The sequence below is a fragment of the Hoplias malabaricus genome, chromosome Y, assembly GCF_029633855.1.
Source record: "Hoplias malabaricus isolate fHopMal1 chromosome Y, fHopMal1.hap1, whole genome shotgun sequence".
Lineage (NCBI taxonomy): Eukaryota > Metazoa > Chordata > Actinopteri > Characiformes > Erythrinidae > Hoplias > Hoplias malabaricus.
Genome location: NC_089820.1, coordinates 15,748,981 through 15,768,725, shown reverse-complemented (window position 1 = coordinate 15,768,725; position 19,745 = coordinate 15,748,981). Strand labels below are relative to the sequence as shown.

General features: G+C 41.0%; 2 protein-coding genes across 3 annotated transcripts; one reads left to right on the top strand and one right to left on the bottom strand.

Annotated features, from left to right (window-relative positions):
- Positions 1–716: 716 nt before the first annotated feature.
- On the top strand, positions 717–12,762 carry LOC136679648 (solute carrier family 53 member 1-like). Its single transcript, XM_066658292.1, has 15 exons — positions 717–800; positions 921–969; positions 1,957–2,049; positions 2,153–2,358; positions 2,438–2,590; positions 2,689–2,769; positions 3,206–3,287; positions 3,441–3,628; positions 5,299–5,478; positions 6,007–6,175; positions 8,370–8,561; positions 10,150–10,310; positions 11,757–11,893; positions 12,116–12,334; positions 12,429–12,762. Exons 1-15 carry the CDS (start codon positions 717–719, stop codon positions 12,487–12,489), a joined length of 2,055 nt encoding a protein of 684 aa, XP_066514389.1. The 3' UTR covers positions 12,490–12,762.
- Positions 12,763–13,498: 736 nt separating this feature from the next.
- Positions 13,499–17,990, bottom strand: LOC136679149 (nucleus accumbens-associated protein 2-like). Of its 2 annotated transcripts, XM_066657486.1 has the most exons (6): positions 17,837–17,990; positions 16,616–17,469; positions 16,322–16,498; positions 16,092–16,197; positions 15,758–15,855; positions 13,499–14,820 (listed from the first exon to the last, which is right to left on the bottom strand). In XM_066657486.1, exons 2-6 carry the CDS (start codon positions 17,412–17,414, stop codon positions 14,279–14,281), a joined length of 1,722 nt encoding a protein of 573 aa, XP_066513583.1. In that variant the 5' UTR covers positions 17,415–17,469; positions 17,837–17,990; the 3' UTR covers positions 13,499–14,278. The 2 variants fall into 2 exon arrangements, with proteins under 2 accessions (XP_066513583.1, XP_066513582.1); XM_066657485.1 differs by lacking the exon at positions 17,837–17,990 and having other exon boundaries at positions 16,616–17,656.
- Positions 17,991–19,745: the final 1,755 nt, after the last annotated feature.

Below are 19,745 nucleotides of genomic sequence, written 5' to 3'. Positions count from 1 at the left end.
CAAAATACTCACAGCTGCCCCATTTTTTTCTCTTTTTAATCAGATTAGTATCTGTGGCATTAAAAAGCAGAGGGTATTTACTCCTCTCCTTTTTTCTTGCAGGTTCTGCTTGTAATCAAAATTGAATAAATTAATTAATAATAATAAAAAATATTATTCACACTGATGCTAGGATTTATATATATATAAAGCAGCAAAAAATTGGCAGTAAAGTTATTTAATTCAGCCTCTGAAAAGTTATCTTAATAAAGTCTGTGGATTTTGAAGGTTTTATTAACAAATTGAATAGTAATATAGTAATAAATAGTAAGTAAATTGCTTATTTTTAATAACATACCCTACATATAAAGCCTTTACACTTTATTTTCACAAACATTACTATTTTCACAAACAGTCTGAACTCTATTCCATTAAAGGATTCTCCTTGAAAAGCCCAAGCCAAGAACGTTTTAGGACACTCGATGTTTATAGGAATGTGTTAACTGAGTATACTCTAATTAGTTGTGCAACTTGTTTAAACGCAGAGATGACCAGTTGAATTATGGATGAGAGTAGTAATTCTTTGTGCTCTTGCACTGTAACAGCTTTTGTGTTCACTTTGTTCTCTCTCTCTCTCTCTCTCTCTCTCTCTCTCTCTCTCTCTCTCTCTCTCTCTCTCCTGCTCATTCTCTGCTGTTATGAAACAAATTAACTTTGCTAAATTGACTGTTCCTACAATGTCAGTAGCTCATTTACACTTTTCAGAACATCTGACTGCACAGATGATCCCAGAATGGAAGAAGAAATATATTTCCTATGAGGTAAGATTGTATGCGATGTTGCATATATTTTAAGCAGATCTGAATATGGGCTTTTGTCTTTTTTTGCTCATTTAATCATGAATATCTTCTAAAATAAGATAAACAATCCATTTCTTTCAGGCCCTGAACTCCATACTTAGGGAAAACACACAGGACCGCTTATACAATCGTAAGTGATATTAATAGATGCTTTATTTCACTATTGCACTGCATGTATTATGCACTCACTGTGTAGCAAATGCCTGAAACGCATAAGAAACATTTATCTGTAAATGATAATGTGCAGTGTAATCATTTGTATTGCAAACTGCTGACAAAGTAGAATTACATCGGTTATTCAAAAGTTCTGCATTATTTAACTCCTGAGAAGTAAACAAAGTAAATAAAAGTGGTTTCGTGTGGCCATTGTAGAGCTATTTACTGACTTACCAAACTATTACAAAAATGTATTTAACTACTTAAAATGACCAGTTCATAACACTGAAGTGGTGACGAATGTAAAATCTATGTTATGTTTTGAATTCTCGCTGTATATCTCTCTGCCAAGAAGTTTTTTAGTCCAAAAGCTTTGCTTAAAATTGTTGTAAAACAACGTCTCATGCAGTGCACAGATAATAATTTGATGCAATTAAATTTGGTAATACAGTTTCAGAAGCATTAACTTTTTAAAAGTCTGTCTCACTGTAAACAATAATTGTCATTTTCCCATGAATGGAGCATTTGACATAAAACAACACAAATGACTTTGTAAACATCACCACTATTTAGTTAGTTTAGTTAGTTAGTTTTATTTGGATGGGATTGTCCGTTCAGTTCAAGGTTATACTAGGTCCTAGGTTAACAAAGCTGTCAAACCACATTTTATGATTATTTAATAAGACAAAGCAATAACCTCATAAATTATTCTCATTGTAACAAAATACCTTGCAGTACTTATCATTGCATGAGGTATTCTCACCAAACTAAAGAGACAAAAGAATGATTAATGATCTTACAGAAGTAATCCCTATTCATGAAAACAATGGAATGGGTGCAGGATGTGGCTATTGCTAATTATTTACAGAATTATTACTGATATTGCATTAAATTCAATGGTAATATCTTGTTTCAACTCTGAAATGATGATCTTACATTAACACTCTTAATTTTCATGCAGACCATAGTCATCGAAAGCAAGTGAGGACACTGCGAGAGGAGTTCTTTAAGAGATGTGATACTGAGCTGATGAAAGTGAACCAGTTCTATTCAGGTTGGCTGCTCAGCTCCTAAAGATATAATGGTTAAGAATGGCCTTTTGATGTTGGGAAATATGATATTAATAAACTCTAATGCCATTTATTTGTTTTTCTCAGAAAAGTTTAAAGAGGCAAACAGAAGGCTGGCATCATTTGGGATCATTGCTCTGGATGGTTCTGAACAAGGGTTGGGAGGAGATGGAAATATCACTGTCCACTCAATGTCCTACAGATTTCCACACAGGACAAAGACTGAACTGAATAAACTCAAAATGGCTGTAGGGGAACTTTATCTAAGCCTGGTCTTTCTCCACAGCTTTCAGGTTGACATCTCACTGAAGTCAGAATTTAATTATAGATGTTTTATTGCATTAAATAGCAATATCATCTTCATCTTTACAGGAACTGAACTACAAAGGTTTCTATAAAATTACCAAAAAGTATGATGCAAATTTTGCATGTGAACATGGCCTACAGTGGAGGACTGAAAGACTAGACACATCTTTCCTAAACACAGAGAGGACTAGCTGTGAGCAAATGATGCTTAGATTGGAGGTGAGTATATTATTGACTTATACTTACTCAAATTAATGCTTTATTAAAAAAATATATTTAAAATTTGTCTATTGTCTACACCCATATTAACTTCATAGACCTTCATGCTTCAGCTTGAGGGGGGAAATAAACAGAAAGCTATGAGAAGACTTGAATTGCCTCTGAGGAGAATGGAGCAGGTAAGAACCAACATATCTTTTGATCTGAGGTTATGAATTCATTATTCCTGGGGTTCTCAACTCAGTAAACACAACATTAATGTGGCACATACCATATCAGCACTATTGTAAAGAAGCAAGATCCTTGACAGTACATTATTTCAGATTAAACCACTCTGAAAGATTTTGTTAACAATTCAACCGAGGTGTCGAATTCAGGTCTAGACACTAAAAATTGTCTTAAAATTTTTAAGTGCCATGAAACCTCAGAGGCTGGTTTCCTATATATAGAGAAGCCAGGGAGCTGGAACAAAATCCTTGAGAATACTCTTATTTTTACATTTTAATTTTAACTTCTTCACCTCATTCACTGAATTATGGAGAAATTTGCAAAGATGGGTGGAACTGCCCTTCAGATGAAATGGCTCTGAGAGTGTGTACTTTTATTTGTGCAAAGACAGCCGGACAGTGGATAACCTTTCGGATCGGTGTCACCTGTGGCCTTGTGATAGCTCTGCTATCTTTAATTGCTTTTAAAGGTTAGTAGCACTTTGATAATTCCACTTTGACCCATAATAACCCCATGCTTCTATACAGAACTGAAAACACACCTTAAGATCTTATATCTCCTTTCCACCACTCAATGACTTCCACCCTTCAATGACTGGCTAATGTTCATCCATGTGTACAAGTATGGGATGAATCTCACCTAGAGCGTGTGAAGTCCCTTCTCCAGCTCTACAGAGGCAGCTTTCTGCTGATTGAGTTCCTGGTCCTCCTGGGACTGAGTATGTGCTGCTGGAAGAGATCTGGAATCAATCACATCCTCATCTTTGAGTTGGATCCCAGACATCACTTATCACATCAACATCTTTTCGAGGTGATGAGCTCCCAATTACTCACATTACCAACATCACCTTCCATTTATCACCATCACTCCCCATTACAACTGTCATCAATGGCATAAAAATAACAGGCATATCTCAGGCATGTCCCATGTATAAAATAATTGCCCTAACTGCAACTATTTAAAATCATCACACCTTTTCTTGATGATTCTAACAATTAAAAGCTGATTGCAATCATTTTACATAATTAGTATATTTTAGACTTGTATGCAGCAACAAGCACAATGTTAAAGTACAATAATACCTTGACTTACGAGTTAAATTCGTTCTGAGATGAGCTCGTAACTCAATTTGCTCGTATATTAAATTAAATTGCCCCATTAAAATGAACTGAAATATTAATCCATTCCAACCCCCCAAAAACCACACCATTTTCTTTGTTACGTGTTTTAAATAAGAAAAATATACTTTATAAATGACAAATAATTTATAAAATAATACATGATAAAAGAGAATGTAAAGAAATAAACTGGTTCTATTAAGTGTATTTACCTTGAAGATCAGACGAAGACGCTGGCAGAGGTGGAGGAGCTTGGCGCAAAAGGTTGGAGTGTTTTTCGCCTAACTTAAGTTACTAGACACTTAATGCTATGGCGGCATGGTGGTGCAGCAGGTAGTGTCGCAGTCACACAGCTCCAGCTCCTATGACTGTCTGTGAGGAGTTTGGTCTGTTCTCCCCGTGTCTGCGTGGGTTTCCTCCGGGTTCAAGATAACCACGTGAACTGAACGCTTGCTGACGTAAGTTCGCTCGCGACTCTGATCTCGGCTCGCAACATAAAGCAAAATTTCGACCGAGCGATGGCTCGTATCTCGGAAAATTCGTAAGCTGATTCACTCGTAAGTCAAGGTTTCACTGTAATATGTTGTTCTGAGGGGAAAAAAAGAGATAGCATGCAATTGTTAACAACATTTTTATCGTTAACAATTAATGTTTTGCTTTTCTTTTAATGTTTGAAGACATTTACCCACAGGGGATATATAAACATGTATCCGTTGTAATACTTTATTAAAAAAAACAAACAAAAAAAAAAACATCTAATTATTAATTATAAATTAACTATAAATTAGCAGAACATTATTTGGAGTTACTGAGAATGTTGCAAAAAACATCTTTGGAAGCATTTTTTGAGTAGAAATAACTAGGTAATGACCACCCAGATAATAGTAATAAGGGTTTGGTCCAAATGTGTCACATCTGCATTTCTCCTATGGCCCACATTTGTACTTGAAAGACAGTGTTGACCCAGAGTCTGTCTGCCTCAACTCAGCCACAGTTCCATCAACCACAATTATAGTTTGGCCTTATATCAGGTGTGTTGTGGAACAAATCTGTGTCAGATTGACATTTGGCCCACGTCTGACATACAAATGTACCGTAATCCAAGTCAAGCCCAGCTCATGATATTTGCTCCACCTCCGACACACACACAACTTTTTAATGCAATAAATGAGCCGTAATGGCCAGAATTGAGATTTGACCCGAGTATGTCTGCTAACCAGGCAACTAATTAGGCCACTTTAGGCTTGTTAAGCAATTAATGATAAATATTTGTATGACAGAAAATTGTCAGTTTAAATTTTGTCATAACCACAGGCTTAATGCTAATGTTTATATCTTTTATTCTCTGTATGTTCACTGTAGGTGGCTGGATTTTTGGCAGTGTGTTGGTGTGCTAGTGTTCTGGCATGTCTATATCCCACTCTCCTGCCAGTCCCACAGCAGCTCCACCCTCTTTTCTTCCATGGTCTTCTGCTGGTTCTGCTGCTTAATCCCACCTCCACCTGTCATGCTCGCTCTCGTCATTGGATCCTGACACTAATGGTGAAATATGACATCTCACATTGACACCTCACCTTGGGGCTTTGAGATTATATATAAAAAAACAAACAAATAAAAAGTGCCACAAAAATTTGCTGTTAATAGAAAGCAACTGTTTTTACTAATTGCACGTTCTGCATTTAAGCATTACATAGAATGGGAGAGAATGGGTTTGGTTGTCACAGTTATTTCTCCTTTATTCAGTATCCAGTGTATCTTTCCACTGCTTCACAGCCCAGTTCTGGAAGACTTTCTACCTCTGTTGCCATGATTGGCACTGGGTAAATTAGGCTTATGAAGAGCAACTTCAGAGTATCCCATTCCCATTTTGTTTTATGTTGTTTATGGAGCTTGTGCATGTACATTTTAATGTAAGCAATTTCTAAAACTGTTTGAACTTATACATTATCTGACAAATCTTTGGATTTCTTTCATTTCAGTCATTAACCTTAGATGGAAAAAACAGCTTTTAAAGGTTTTATATAAACAGCATCTTCCTATAACATCACTACTTCTATTGTGTATCCACAGTGGAAAGTCCTGACAGCACCTTTCCAGCCTGTAAGCTTTGCAGAGTGCTGGTTAGCTGACCAGCTCAACAGCCTGAGCCCCTTTATCTTGAGCCTGTGGGACACAGTGTGCTTCTACACCACCCTGATAAGCTTGAAAGATCTAGAGGCTCCCAGCTTTCTGCATAAAGGTGTGTGGAAAAAACACCCCAACTGCCTGTATACTCTCTCAAATCTCTAAATAATGAAAATTTCCAAATTTATCATTAAGATAAAATAATTTCCATCTGTTTTTTTTAATGAAACAGTTCGATGTGCTGGATTACAAAATATACTCACCCCTCCATGTCGTACATATACAGTGGCATGAAAACGTTAGGGCACCCCTGATCATTTTCAGGACTTTCCTTTATAAATCATTGGATGTTTGGATCAGCAATTTCAGTTAAATATATCATATAGCAGATGAACACAGTGATATTTGTGTTCGAACACAGTGTTTGTCTTGGAATGCTGTGTTCTTTCTCCGCCATGCATACCTCCGATTGTTATAACTCAATTTTAGTTTCATCAGTCCACAGCACCTTATTCCAAAATGAAGCTGGCTTGTCCAAATGTGCTTTAGCATGCCTTAAGTGACTCTGTTTGTGGCGTGTGTGCAGAAAAGGTTTCTTCTGCATTACTCTCCCATACAGCCTCTCCTTGTGCAAAGTGCGCTGAATAGTTGAACGATGCACAGTGACACCATCTGCAGCAAGATGATGTTGTAGGTCTTTGGCGCTGGTCTGTGGGTTGACTATGACTGTTCTCACTATCCTTCGCCTCTGCTTATCTGAGATTTTTCTTGGCCTGCCACTTCGGGCCTTAACTAGAACTGTGCCTGTGGTCTTCCATTGCCTTACTATGTTCCTCACAGTGGAAACTGACAGCTGAAATCTCTGAGATAGCTTTTTGTATCCTTCTCCAAAACCATGATGTTGAACAATCTTTGTTTTCAGATCATTTGAGGGTGGTTTTGAGGCTCCCAAGTTGCCAATATTCAGAGAAGATGCAAAGAGGAGAAAAACTTGCATTTGGCCACCTTAATCCTTTCTCATAATTGGATTCACCTGTGTATGTAGGTCAAGGGTCAATGAACTTACAAAACAAAATTTGTGTTCCAATAATTAGTGTTAAAGTTATTAAAATCAATAAGAAGTGTTCATCTACTATATGATGTATTTAACTGAAATTGCTGATCCGAACAACAAATGATTTATAAATGAAAATCACGATAATTATCAGGGGTGCCCAAACTTTTTCATACTACTGTATGAAACCATATGTATGTATCTTTACACTTATATAGCGCCTTTCTAGACACCCAAGGATGCTTTACAATCCACACTGCTCAGAATGCTCAGAACACTCAATCCACACACAAACACACACTGGTGAGAAGGCAGCCAAACACGCACAGCGTACTCTCGACCAGGAACGACCGTCCACCTGGAGGACTGCATCGGGCACTAGGGTTTCACCCAGGACAGAGCGCCAATCCATATCTGGGCACACGCACATACAGACATTCATTCACATACACACCCATTCACTCACACACCAGGACAGTTATTAGACAGAAGCCAATTCCCCTACCCTCCATGTTTTTGGACTGTGGGAGGAAACCGGAGCCCCCGGAGGAAACCCACGCAGACAGGGGGAGAACATGGAAACTCCACCCAGATGGGACTTGAACCCAAGATCCCAGCGCTGGGAGGCGAACGTGCTAACCACTAAGCCAACGTGCCACCAAATGGCCATTTGTGAAGGAATCGTGTTTGTGACTATGAATAAATTTACATATGATTGTCCATCCAGGCTAACATTTTAGTTCGGCAGCAGAAGATATGAGGAAATTTATGAAATGTTATGCTGTTCCTGGCTATTTGAAAACTAATTTATCACTGCCATCTTCTAAAGGATTTTAATGAGTGGCTGAAGATGGTTTTAGTCTACTTTAACAGTTTTTTTACACTGGATTTTAAATGAAGCCGAAAGTAGTGTATCCAATCAGAACAGGGATCAACATGAATCAGTTTTAAAGGCAGAGACTGATGCTCTGTTACCAAGAGTTAGTTAGAAAATGCTCATTTAAAAATAAATTGATGGCAAATAAAACCCACACAAAGTAAGTGGATTGTAAGTGAACTTCAGGGGGTAAAATAACATCCTTAGAAATGTTTAATCAAAATGTGAATGATGACAAACAAGATTACCAATGGAATTTCATAAAATATGTGTGTGTGTCTGTGTGTATGTACATTCAATTTCAGTTTCAGTAACTGCTTATTGAGGTTCTAGATCTAATACTGAAATCTGTGTGTGTGTGTGTGTGTGTGCTCACAGAAACCCCGAACTGGGAGAGGCAGAGCAATGTAGTCACTTGTCTGATTCAGTGTTTTCCTCCATGGTTGAGATTTACTCAATGTCTGAGATGCTTCTGGGACAGTGGGCACACAATACACCTTCTCAATGCTGGGAAATACTCCACTGTTTTCCTCATGGTCACCTTTGCAGGCCTCTACAACCTGGCAAGAGGTACTGTGTTTGTTAACTATAATGTTATATTGAATTAATACTAATTTAACAGCCACTGTATGTGGTTTGCTTCCATAACTAAGGAAGGATTTATCTTGTAGACATGTGGCATGTGTACTTTTTGTCCAAATGTTTGTACACACCCCTTATAATTAGTGAATTCAACTACTTTCGGATGCTTCTATTGTATGGAGAGGAATTAGTGCCAAATCAATCAAAAGAAGTCACTGCAGTAGGACAATGTGAAATGCAACCCATACATGTCCTTATTTTTCCAAACGAACATGAATACGTGCCAAAATTTAAAGCAAAACCGCTATTTCATTTTCACGTTGCTTGACCTCTTTACTCACAAACAATACACGACGATTTGCGTTTTAAAAATTACATGCTGAATTAGTGCCACAATTGAATAGTCACCTCAAAATGTAATATGTTCACAATAGTATTGACACTTTAAAAATAAACCACTCATTGCATTGCATGCAGAAAACGTGTCTTAATGAAAAACAAATATTCATTACATTTATTTAATGTCGCGCTGTCTCTTACCAGAAAAATCATTACATGTTGATTTCCATTTATAGAATAAAACTCTGAATTCCTGTCAGAATTGAACACAACCCACCTAAAAATGCAATCATTCATTCATTGAATGTAACCGCTTATCCAATTCAGGGTCGCGGTGGGTCCGGAGCCTACCCATAATCACTGGGCGCAAGGCAGGAACACACCAACCTAAATTTTGAGGTGACTGTATTAAATTCTGACACTAATTCAGCATGTCATTTTTAAAATGCCAATCCTCGTGTCAAGCAACTTGAAAATGTAATATCGCTTTTAGTTTTGACATGTATTCATGTTAGTTTGGAAAAGCAATGACGTGTATGGATTGCATTTCACATTGTCCTACTGCAGTGACTGCTTTTCAATTTGGCACTAATTCATCTCCATACTGTTGTGGACATAGATATTTAGTTGTGTAAACACAGCTTCACAACCTTCCTAGAGAGGCATGTGTCACAGTGTGTACCACTTGTCAACTTGCACTACTACAGAAGTCCAGTGCTTCCTAATCTGACAGCTGAAATAAAAATGAGCAGTGATACATGAGCCTATGATCCCATGTAATCATATAATGACAACCAGCAATGGGCTAGAGTGGTTTTTGCTGTTTAGAACTAGTCATTGAATAGTAGTAATTGATTTCGCTAATGTATTCCTACCTGAATACGTTGCCCTTATTGCAATATTTCAACAGTTATTATAAAGCCATACTAGAAGGGTAGTGGCTGTTGCTGCAGTAAAAGGCTTCAAACCATGAGTTAATTTCAGAACAAAAATGTAGAAAGGGCAGATTTCCGCACACATTTGGCCATTTAGTTTATATTAAATGACATGTATTTTATTATTTCAGAAAATATGTTCATCAAAATGCACTAAAAATAGGCACACTTTTGAATTAGATGTAGCAGGGTAAAAATACATTAAATATATTTATGTTTCATCAAAATTGATTTTATAAACTCTTTGAAATACAGTGAAGCTGATCTGTGCCAATTGATGAGTGTGATCTGTGTGTATTTAGAAAGGGCTGCATTAGCTGTGGAGGTGGGTGTGTATCTGTATCTCTGGGCTGTGGCAACCTGTATGAGTGTGTTAGTGACTGTTGGCTGGGATCTAAGGATGGACTGGGGAATGCTACAAGGAAATGGACTCCTAAGGGAGGAACTTGTATACACCAGAGAGGTAAAACATAATCAGACTTATCTGTATTTCTACAAAGCAAAGCACATATTTAAAAGAAAATTACATCTCAAATACTAAACATGCTTTTCAGAATTTAGTGTGTTTAGTTTTTTCCTTTATTACAGTTTGTTGATTTTCCAGCTTCAGAAACATATCATCGTTGTCCAATGAGAAACATGTATATCCGTGTTTGTTCATTTTTACTTTACTACATCAGTTGATCACTGCAGCTGTCCTTCACATTGTGTGAAACAAATCACAATGAATGGACCAATGCAGATTACTTGGAATAAAATCTTTTTACATTGACTTCCACTGAAAGTTCATTGATTCATGGACTGAAACCGCTTATCCAGTTCAGGGTCGCAGGGGGTCCAGAGCCTACCCAGAATCACTGGTTGTGAGGTGGGAACACACCCTGGAGGGGGCGCCAGTTCTTCACAGGGCGATACACACTCACTCATTCATTCACTCACACACTCACACCTATGGACACTTTTGAGTCACCAATCCACCTACCACCATGTGTTTTTGGACCATGGGGGAAACCGGAGCACCCGGAGAAAACCACACAGACACGAAGAGAGCGCACCAAAACTCCTCACAGACAGTCACCTGGAGCGGGGCACGAACCCACAACCCCAGGACCCTGGAGTTGTGTGACAGTGACACTACCTGTTGCGCTGAAAGATAAAAAGGTTAACTTAATATTTTTGGAGATACATGTTTTTCACTGGACACTGGCTATATGTGGATTTTTCTTATGTTGAATTTCTTTCAAAATCCAGGCAGATTTTTTAGCTAAATGTGGTGTGAGTGTAGGTGGGTGTGAGTGTGGGTAGGTGGGTGTGAGTGTGGGTGGGTGGGTGTGAGTGTGGGTGGGTGGGTGGGTGGGTGTGAGTGTGGGTGGGTGGGTGGGGGGAGGGCACCATGTATGATTTACTGCCCAAACGAGCGGTATCTAAGGGGTCAGATGTAGAGGCATTTTAGACAGAGATTTAAGGCTGCAGATATGTTGTATATAGTTGCATGTGTAAATTCTGCTGCCTCTTTAAGGGAACATAACATCAGTGTCATCTTTGGGAGCAGCTTTTACTTTTATACTAATTCTTATGATGGGAAGAATGGAAGAGTGGTAATAATTCACAAATTATTAAACTAATTAGACTTGATAATTTCTGTTTACTGTCTGCTTTTTGCCTAAAGGTCCTAATTAATGTTTGGTTTCAAAATAAATAAATGAACTGGTCTCTGAATTTTGCACAGTACAGTATGAGTATGTATATAATAATCATACTAAAATATAAATTAAATACAAAATCCATCAGAATATTTGTATAGTTCTCCACTTCTCCCCAGTTTCACTTATTCCTCTGTGTGTTTTATACTTCATTTTTATTTTCCTTTATCGGTTATTTTTAACTTTAACATTGAGTTCTCTTTCAGGTGTACTACTATACAGCCATGTTAGCAGATGTGCTACTGCGGATCTCCTGGGCTATAAATATCCTCCTGGCTCAGATGAAGGATTCAGCTGCTGCTGCTACTGCTAGTGCTATACTGGCACCACTGGAGGTCCTCAGGTTAGATATGCTTTCTGAAGTAAAACAAAACCTGCCAATACATTATAAGTCTAAGTTGGATCTTAATAAAGATGCTCAGAGCAAATATGCCATTTTTGAAAGTGGAAGATTTCTGTTTCCTTTATTTTTCTCTTGGTTTCCATTTAACGCATGTCCTGAGGTTTATTTTAATTACATTTAAAGAGTAGGATCAGTTTATTTCAGTCTTTGTTCTTTCAGCAGGCGATCTATGTGGAATCTATTTCGGTTGGAGAATGAGCACCTGAAAAATTGTGAGCAGTGCAGAGCTGTTCGTGATTTTGACTTCCCTCTAGCTCCAGCAAACCTGCCAAAGCAGATCTTTCAGAACAAACGGCTGGACCAAGATGAGCTTGATAACAGTAAACACAATACCAGTGCTTCACTCCACAAGCCAACTTGTTTACCATTCAGATATTTAAGGTGATCTACACATTTCGGTTTAACAAATTCCATGACGGATTTTTGGTAATGTGCTGGAATATATGTGATAACTAGATATTTCTCCTTTTTGTAGATCAAGAGCTGAAGAGACATACTTACCCACAGAGAACCCAGAGCAAGAAGAGTGTCCATAAAGATGAAAAAGCTGTGCATGCATATAAATATAAATAAACTTTCCTATGGTACCTAACAATACCTAAGAGAGACATTAATGAGAGTTTACCCTTCCAACATTCAGTGGGGAACCCTCAGACATTGTCAGCATTCATTCACTCATTGTCTGTAACCGCTTATCGAGTTCAGGGTCGCAGTGGGTCCGGAGCTTCCTGGAATCATTGGGCACAAGGCAGGAACACACCTTGGAGGGGGCACCAGTCCTTCACAGGGCAACACACACTCACTCACACCTATGGCCACTTTTGAGTCACCAATCCACCTACCATCCACATGTGTTTTTGGACTGGGGGCTTGAAACCACAACCCCCTTGTCCCTGGAGCTGTGTGACTGCGACACTACCTGTTGCACCACCGTTCCGCCCTTTGTCAGCATTCAGAGAATGCCTAATTATTTCTGTAAAAAAATACATGTCTAAGGTTTTTTCTTTCTTAAATAATCATGGGTGCTATATTTAAAAACTTTAAGTATTAAACTACTAGATGTGTGTCATTTTTAAGCTTTGCACAATAAAAAAATTGCCCAAGTAGCAGCAGGAAACATGCAGTCTCAATCTAAAGGAGCTAGAAGGAAACCTAATATACAGCTTCAGACAAGTGTTATAATTGGATAAAAGTGACAAATCCTCTCTAACGGGGCACTTTTCCTGAAAGAGACACAAAAAAATCGGCTACATTCAGGAGTAAACTATAGTAGTTCCAAGCCTTACAGCATATGATACAAGCTTCAAGACCAGCCAAAATATGTTCACATAAATTGCTGTTAGCAACAGGGGTGCCAGGTGAAATTGGCCATTTAGTAGAGGTGTTTTGTCCCTACAATTTGAGTTTTCTTATTTATGGTCCAAATTGAAGACCTAACTAAAAGTCAGTGTTATCTATTGCCATCAATGAATACATTTTGATCATGCTGGATTGTCATATTTTATTTTTAAAGATCAAGATTCAAACATATAAAGAGCAAGACAAACATGTCCCTCAAAATAATACTTTCCTTTATTTCACTTCTAAAACCATCAGTATTTCAATTTTCCAGACCAGCTGATATGCAAAAATCAGGCAAGCATGTACTATACAGCAGCTTGAGCCCGAGCAAATAGAGAAGAAAGAGGGGGAAAAAAGAGTATGGGAGGAGAAAGTGAGAGTCCAGCATTTCTCTCTCCAGAGGACTGTTGTTCTCTGTTCTGCTTCCTACTCTGTGTTCACGTCAGCAGTCCCATAGTCAGCTCTTTTTCACTAAAGCAGCTCTCCGCTCTCCTCCTGTTATAGTCCAAACCCAGGAGTTAAAGCTTTGATATCTGAAGCATGTATGTTTTTAATGAACAGGTGCATTGTCCTTTAATTTTCTTTTGTTTTTTTGTTTCCTTTCCATGCAATGGTCCATGAACCAATTGTATTGTCTGTTTAACTCTGTGGAAGATTAGTCAGTAAAATGCTGAGCATCACATCCTTAACAACCCAGCCTGTAGGATGTTAGTATGTGTGTATTATATGTGTGTGTGTTTGTATCTGTGTGTAAGAGAAAGAGAGTATTACTTATGATAAATGGCCATTTTATCACTTACAGCTGTATGCTGATTGGTTTATTTGGCTTTGAAGGTCTTTTGATATATCCTGGAAAACTATGTCCATTTTCCCCTCATCGTGCAGCGCTTGACATGGTATTGGCATTTAAGTGGCATAAATCCATGTAATTAGTGGTAGTGGTCCTGTTTAGTCGAACAGAAGACTAGATTAGAAGGGCTTGACTCAGTGCTCTTCTACCAAGGGTCTCTCACTGTTGTGTTCCTCGGGCTGGCTTTTGGGGCTGCTGACCACTGCGTCCCCCTCCACTATCTTACTGGCTGGGTTAATGGTGAGGACAGTTCCTGCTCTCTCAGAACCATCCAGATGCCTTGCTGCCACATCCTCCGGGTTGTCCCCAGGTCGTGCTCTGAGAGGGTCAGCTTTGGTCGTCTCACCGCTGGCTCTTTCCTCTATGGTGGCACTGGGGAAGTGACCGTTTCTTAGCGTCTCTCTGCAGTCTCCATAGAGGTGCTGCTCCAGAGTGAGGTTGGACTGGGCCAGGTGTTTGAAATCAGACTCGAAGGGGAAGGAAGGGCTTGCCTGGGTCACTCCTTCCACCTGGCCCAGCACTACAGAGCCCCGGTAGGCCTCAATAGCCTCAGGAAGCATAGACTTAATCTTGGGCAGCCAGCGCTTACGGACCCTGCGGGCGTTGGTGCACATATCTGCGGCAATTACGTTCATCTCACTCTCCTTGAAGTTGGGGGCAAAGTTCTGACAGTAGACTTGAGATGTGGAGGGAAAAAGAAAAGAAAGGAATAAGCCTACTGACACTGGAATCAATCAGAAAAACTTATTTTGTAAATTATTGTAACATATGACAAGTATTTTTAATATATCACGAATTTGTCCTGGTGAATGCAGATGTAGATTCTCAAAAAAAAAAAAACAATACTGTCACTATGGTGGTACCCCTCACATTGCTGAAGTGGACTCTGAGGATACCTTTAATTATGGAACACACTGTACCATGTTCCACTGCAGTTCAGGTTTTTAAGTTGCACTGAGCCATAAGATAATTGATGTGTATTTTGAGGGTATGTACACACTGTTAGTATACGGTTGAAATAATAATAAAAAAACATTCCTGGAAAATGTTCTCGTGTTTTATAAAATGTAGCTTACAATTCAGACCAGACAAATACCAACAATTTACAGCATTGAAGGTCAAAATTAAGATATACTCAGAGGAACATTAAATGAAAAAACTGGAGACTGTAATAAATGGAATGTAATAAATGAGAAGAGGAGATATGAGCAATCCAGTGTGAAAGAGCCAACAGAGGGTAAACTGCGAATATATAAAGCATCTAAGGAGGCTTAAAATCAATAGCATATTACAAAATAAACTGAGTGAGATGCATTATGGGAATGAATTGTGGACAGTGTTTTACAGTTGCACAGTGATACAAGTTGTACTATGTACATTTATAGAGTTGTACAAGTATGCAACATGACACAAAGTGGGGAACGTGAAAAGCAGCCAAGGTAAGCTACCACAGTACATTTAACAGTATCTCACGTTTTGACTACTGTTCATCGACATAAATTAACATAACAATGTAGTTCCTGTTAATGAAAATCTAAGGGCTGGTGCCTGGTACATTTATGCGCTCCACAGTTTCAAAGGCATAGTGTCTACTTTAACAGATGCTGACTCACGTTTGACTGTGTTGAGTATGCGGCTGTCAAGTGGTTTACGATTCGGATCACAGTTTGAGGAGCGAATGCCTGTCCCACAGCTGTCTGCCAGAGTGTTCCTGCAGTCGTGATACCACAGTCAGCCACGGGGGGGCACAAGCACTAAACATTTCCACAACAGCAGCATTCATCCCGTACACCACACTGTTTCTTTGAAAGTCAAAATTTGCAGATACTTGGTCCACATTCTAAAACGACTGACACAAAGTGTTTTCAGAGATTTTTTTTTAATCTAACCAAATCACAGGCCCGGAGGTCTACGTTGTTTACACATGAGGACTGCTGTTCTACAAACCTGTCAAAAAATGCAGCAAGCAGGCGCCGGAGCAGGACTTTGTGCTTGACCCCGGCGCACAAGTGGCAATTCATCAGCTGCCCACGTGTCATAAACACACCAGATCCTTTCAACAGCACCAACAGAGAAACAATAAGGCTCCAGCTTTCCAAACATGTCATCATAGGTATGCTAGCCTACTCAGTCACTTGTTTTGCTCTTTTTTACACAATGGGAAAAAAAGGCCTTACCTGCAATCAGCTCCAATCTCTCTCCTGGATCCCCCTCTGTGTAGAGTGCTGGGTGGCAGCGGTAGCCAATCTGACTGATAAGTCCGGCAGGCAAAGCTTCTCTGTCCCCTCCAAGCAGCACGCAGAAACGGCTCTCCAGGGATGGAGGCAGGGAGGACACCTCCATCTTCTCATGCACTAGGAGAAGACAGGCAAATACACACACACACACACACAGAAGTCAGGGGCATGTTTAATCCCAAATGCTGAAACTCAAAAATCAATTTTTAGAACTTGACCCTGCAAGATATTTACTGCCGTAAAGACTGGGCGAGACACCATAGATCTTCCCGCTGGTGAGATTGTCATATGAGTCATCTTCAAAGTCCTCCTCCTCATTCTGATGGGACGTTGGGCTATCAGTGGTGGGCAAGCTGGATGCCCCAGGGCTGGAGTGGTCTCTGGATGAGTGCTCATATGGGTGGACAATGCTCAGGGTCCCATTCCCCACCCCGCTGGTGTAGAAAAGCGCACTGCCCCTGGAAGACCTGCTCCTAAGTCCCTTTGCATCATCATCAGCTTGTTTGAGCTCCCCGCTCTGAGCACACACCGGGGTCTCCAGCTTCTCCTCCTTGATTTTGCAGACGGCCGTGGGCTGGTCGCCTAGCAACAGAGCGGCGTTGTTGTTGTTGGGGCTGGGGGGATCGTCCGCCGCAGATGTCTGTGAGTCGCAGAATGGGGCATTGGCCTTGAACATCAAGTCCATGCCGCGTTCCACGATGTTCTGGATCTGCAGGTAGCCTGCCGTGTACATGACCATCAGCTGGTCGCTGGCTGTAACTGTCATCCTGCCTGTGTAGCAGAAGGACAGGATCTGCTGGAAGCAGGACGGTGCCACGGATGAGGGCAGCTCAAACAGGGCCTGGCTGCTGTCGCTGAAGAGATCACGGAAGTAGAGACTGCTAGCAGCCAGCACAGCCCGGTGGGCCTTGAAGGCCTGACCGTTGACCATGATGGCCACATCGCAGTGCTGGCCCAGCAGCCGCTGCTCATTCAGGCTGTCCAGCACTGCACTGCCAAAGTTGGGGATCTCCATGTGCAGGAGCTGAGACATCACGTCGGCTTCAGATCTCCACGGGATGTAGAGAGAGGACTTTCCCAGTGGGCATCTGCAAGAGGGGAGTCCACAGAGAGAGAGCATAAATGCAAGCATGCAAAGAGCAAGGAGAGAAAGTTAGAGATCCCAGAAGGAGAAAGACAGGGATTGACCCCCATCTCCTAAGACCGAGAACTTGCTCTTGGAATCATACAAGGAAAAAGGAAAGCAAGGCAGAAACCTTCAGAAGAAATGCTGAATAGCAGTAGCTCCCCTACCACATGCCTCCCTCTCCACCCCCTCTAGCATTAGCACAGTCTACATGTTTGGTAACTCTGACTTGCTAAGCTTGGCAGCAGCAGTAGAAGAAGGAGAAGCTGCAAACTGACCCACCAACCATGCCCTCCCCTCCCCTCTGTCCCACCACCCCACTACCTGACCTCTACAGAAGAATCCTCCGAGACGGGAGAGAGAAGGCAGACAGCTTCCTCACATTAGCTTGGCAGGACGAAGGAGAGCGAGAAAGAGAGAGAGAGGGAGTGTGGGAGAGGGAGAGAGAGAGATGTGTCTCAATCCGTACTCTCCTCCCCTGCACAGGACTTCCTAGCGAGGAGAGGGGAAGGCGAGCGTCTGTGTGCAATCGATGCACCATCTACTGTATGTCACAGAGAGGGAGAGAGAGAGGCTATAGGCACAGACACAGAGACGGGGGAGAGGGGGGTGAAGGGAGGGAGGGAGACTGAGAGAAAGTCATTTAAGGACACATGGAGAGCGAGGGGGAGAGTGAGTGTGTGTGTGTGTGAGAGAGAGAGAGAGAGAGAGAGAGAGAGAGAGAGAGAGAAAGAGAGAGAGAAAGAACATTGTGTGTGTGCGTGTGTGAGAGAGCAGAGAAAGAGAGAGAGAGAGAGAGAGAGAGAGAGAGAGAGAGGCTGATGCGGATAATTGCCCTGCAGAGTTAAACGCATGCATGTGCGATAGAAACAAAAGACAGGCAGAGGCACAGCAATGGCTCACTTTTATTAGAGCATCCAACGAAAGAGAAAGATGTAGGGGGTGGGACGAAAGAGGGGGAGAAATGAGCGAATTCACCTCATGTCAACCTCCTCGGCGAGACCGAAACAGGCGCAGTCACATAATCCATCAGGGGCTCTCACTCTCTTGAGCTCACTTTCTCTCCCCCCCTCTTCTCATTCTCTCCCTCCTTCTCTTTCCCTTTCTCTCTCTCTCTCTCTCTCTCTCTCTCTCTCTCTCTCTCTCTCTCTGCCATGCTAGGCAGGATTATTTACATTAAGGGCAGACAAATGGAGTGTGCCAGGAGAGAGCAACGCTGCAATGCAGTCCCTGTCACAGGCTGGCATGCTCAGTACAGAGTCTGCATACCCAATCAGATGTGCCAACACGGCATCAGACAGATAACAGCCAGACAGGAGGGGTGGTGTGTGTGTGTGTGTGTGGGGTGGGGGGGGGGGGGGGTAAAGAAAGAAAAACACAAGCAGACTCAGCCTCCGACCTGCTTGTGCCGTCACGTCTCTATCTGAAATGGCAGACGGCAGGCTTTTTAGGCGTCCAGCAGGGCGTTTATGTGAGTTTTGTCATGATTCGTGAGGTGCACAGGCGTAGCACTGCAGTGAGAGGGAGGCTATATGGAGCACTAGGGTGGTAAAGCAGCATCACTCAGCACAGTAGTTTTGGGGGTGGGGTGGGGTGGGGGGTGCACTGGGGCTCTGCCTTTGACTCATTGCCTTTTAAGGCTAAGACGCCGATAGAGCATGAGTCAGCACTATTTAAGAAGACATGTTCAAAACCGTCTGTAATATTCTTCTTCAATATTAGAGGGAGGGGAAGAAAAATTATAATATATAAATAATGTATGTCAGACATACGCCCTTGTAAATACTGCAGGAGCCGAGCTCACTCGACTGTCTGGTCTTTTGAAAAAAAAATTATAATAATAAAACCCAGTAAAACTGTGTCAGCTAAAAAAAAAAAAAGAAAAGAAAAAAAGAAAAGAGACAAGATGTTCTTTTACAAAAGCTTGAAACTTTTTTTTTCACATCTCAGTGCTCAGAAACAAACTTTTCTCCTAGATCCAGAATCAATAATTCTTGCTTTGAGGCAAATCTCTTTGCTCAAAGTGCAGAACACAAGTGCAATAGGATGCAGCAGACAGTAGGATGCTGAAAAATCAGCATCTGTTCGGCTGACGGCTGGGATGTGAGCAGGAGATGGAGAGATTGCATGGTCACATGTATGACGTCCCCAGAGAGTAGAGACTGCAGTCTGGGCTGAGAAAGAGAGGAGGAGGCTCCACACTGCCCACTGGAGGACAGACGCAGCCTTGCCGCAGTG

Bases quoted from the DNA above. Each gene is read 5' to 3' on its own strand.
- LOC136679648 (XM_066658292.1), top strand. From the start codon at position 717: ATGTCAGTAGCTCATTTACACTTTTCAGAACATCTGACTGCACAGATG. The intron at 8,562-10,149 runs GTACTGTGTTTG...GTGTGTATTTAG, and splicing joins CCTCTACAACCTGGCAAGAG to AAAGGGCTGCATTAGCTGTG. The intron at 12,335-12,428 runs GTGATCTACACA...TCCTTTTTGTAG, and splicing joins TTACCATTCAGATATTTAAG to ATCAAGAGCTGAAGAGACAT.
- LOC136679149 (XM_066657485.1), bottom strand. From the start codon at position 17,513: ATGCTTGCATTTATGCTCTCTCTCTGTGGACTCCCCTCTTGCAGATGC. The intron at 16,499-16,615 runs GTAAATATCTTG...GTCTTCTCCTAG, and splicing joins CTCGCCCAGTCTTTACGGCA to TGCATGAGAAGATGGAGGTG. The intron at 14,821-15,757 runs GTGAGTCAGCAT...CCACATCTCAAG, and splicing joins CATACTCAACACAGTCAAAC to TCTACTGTCAGAACTTTGCC.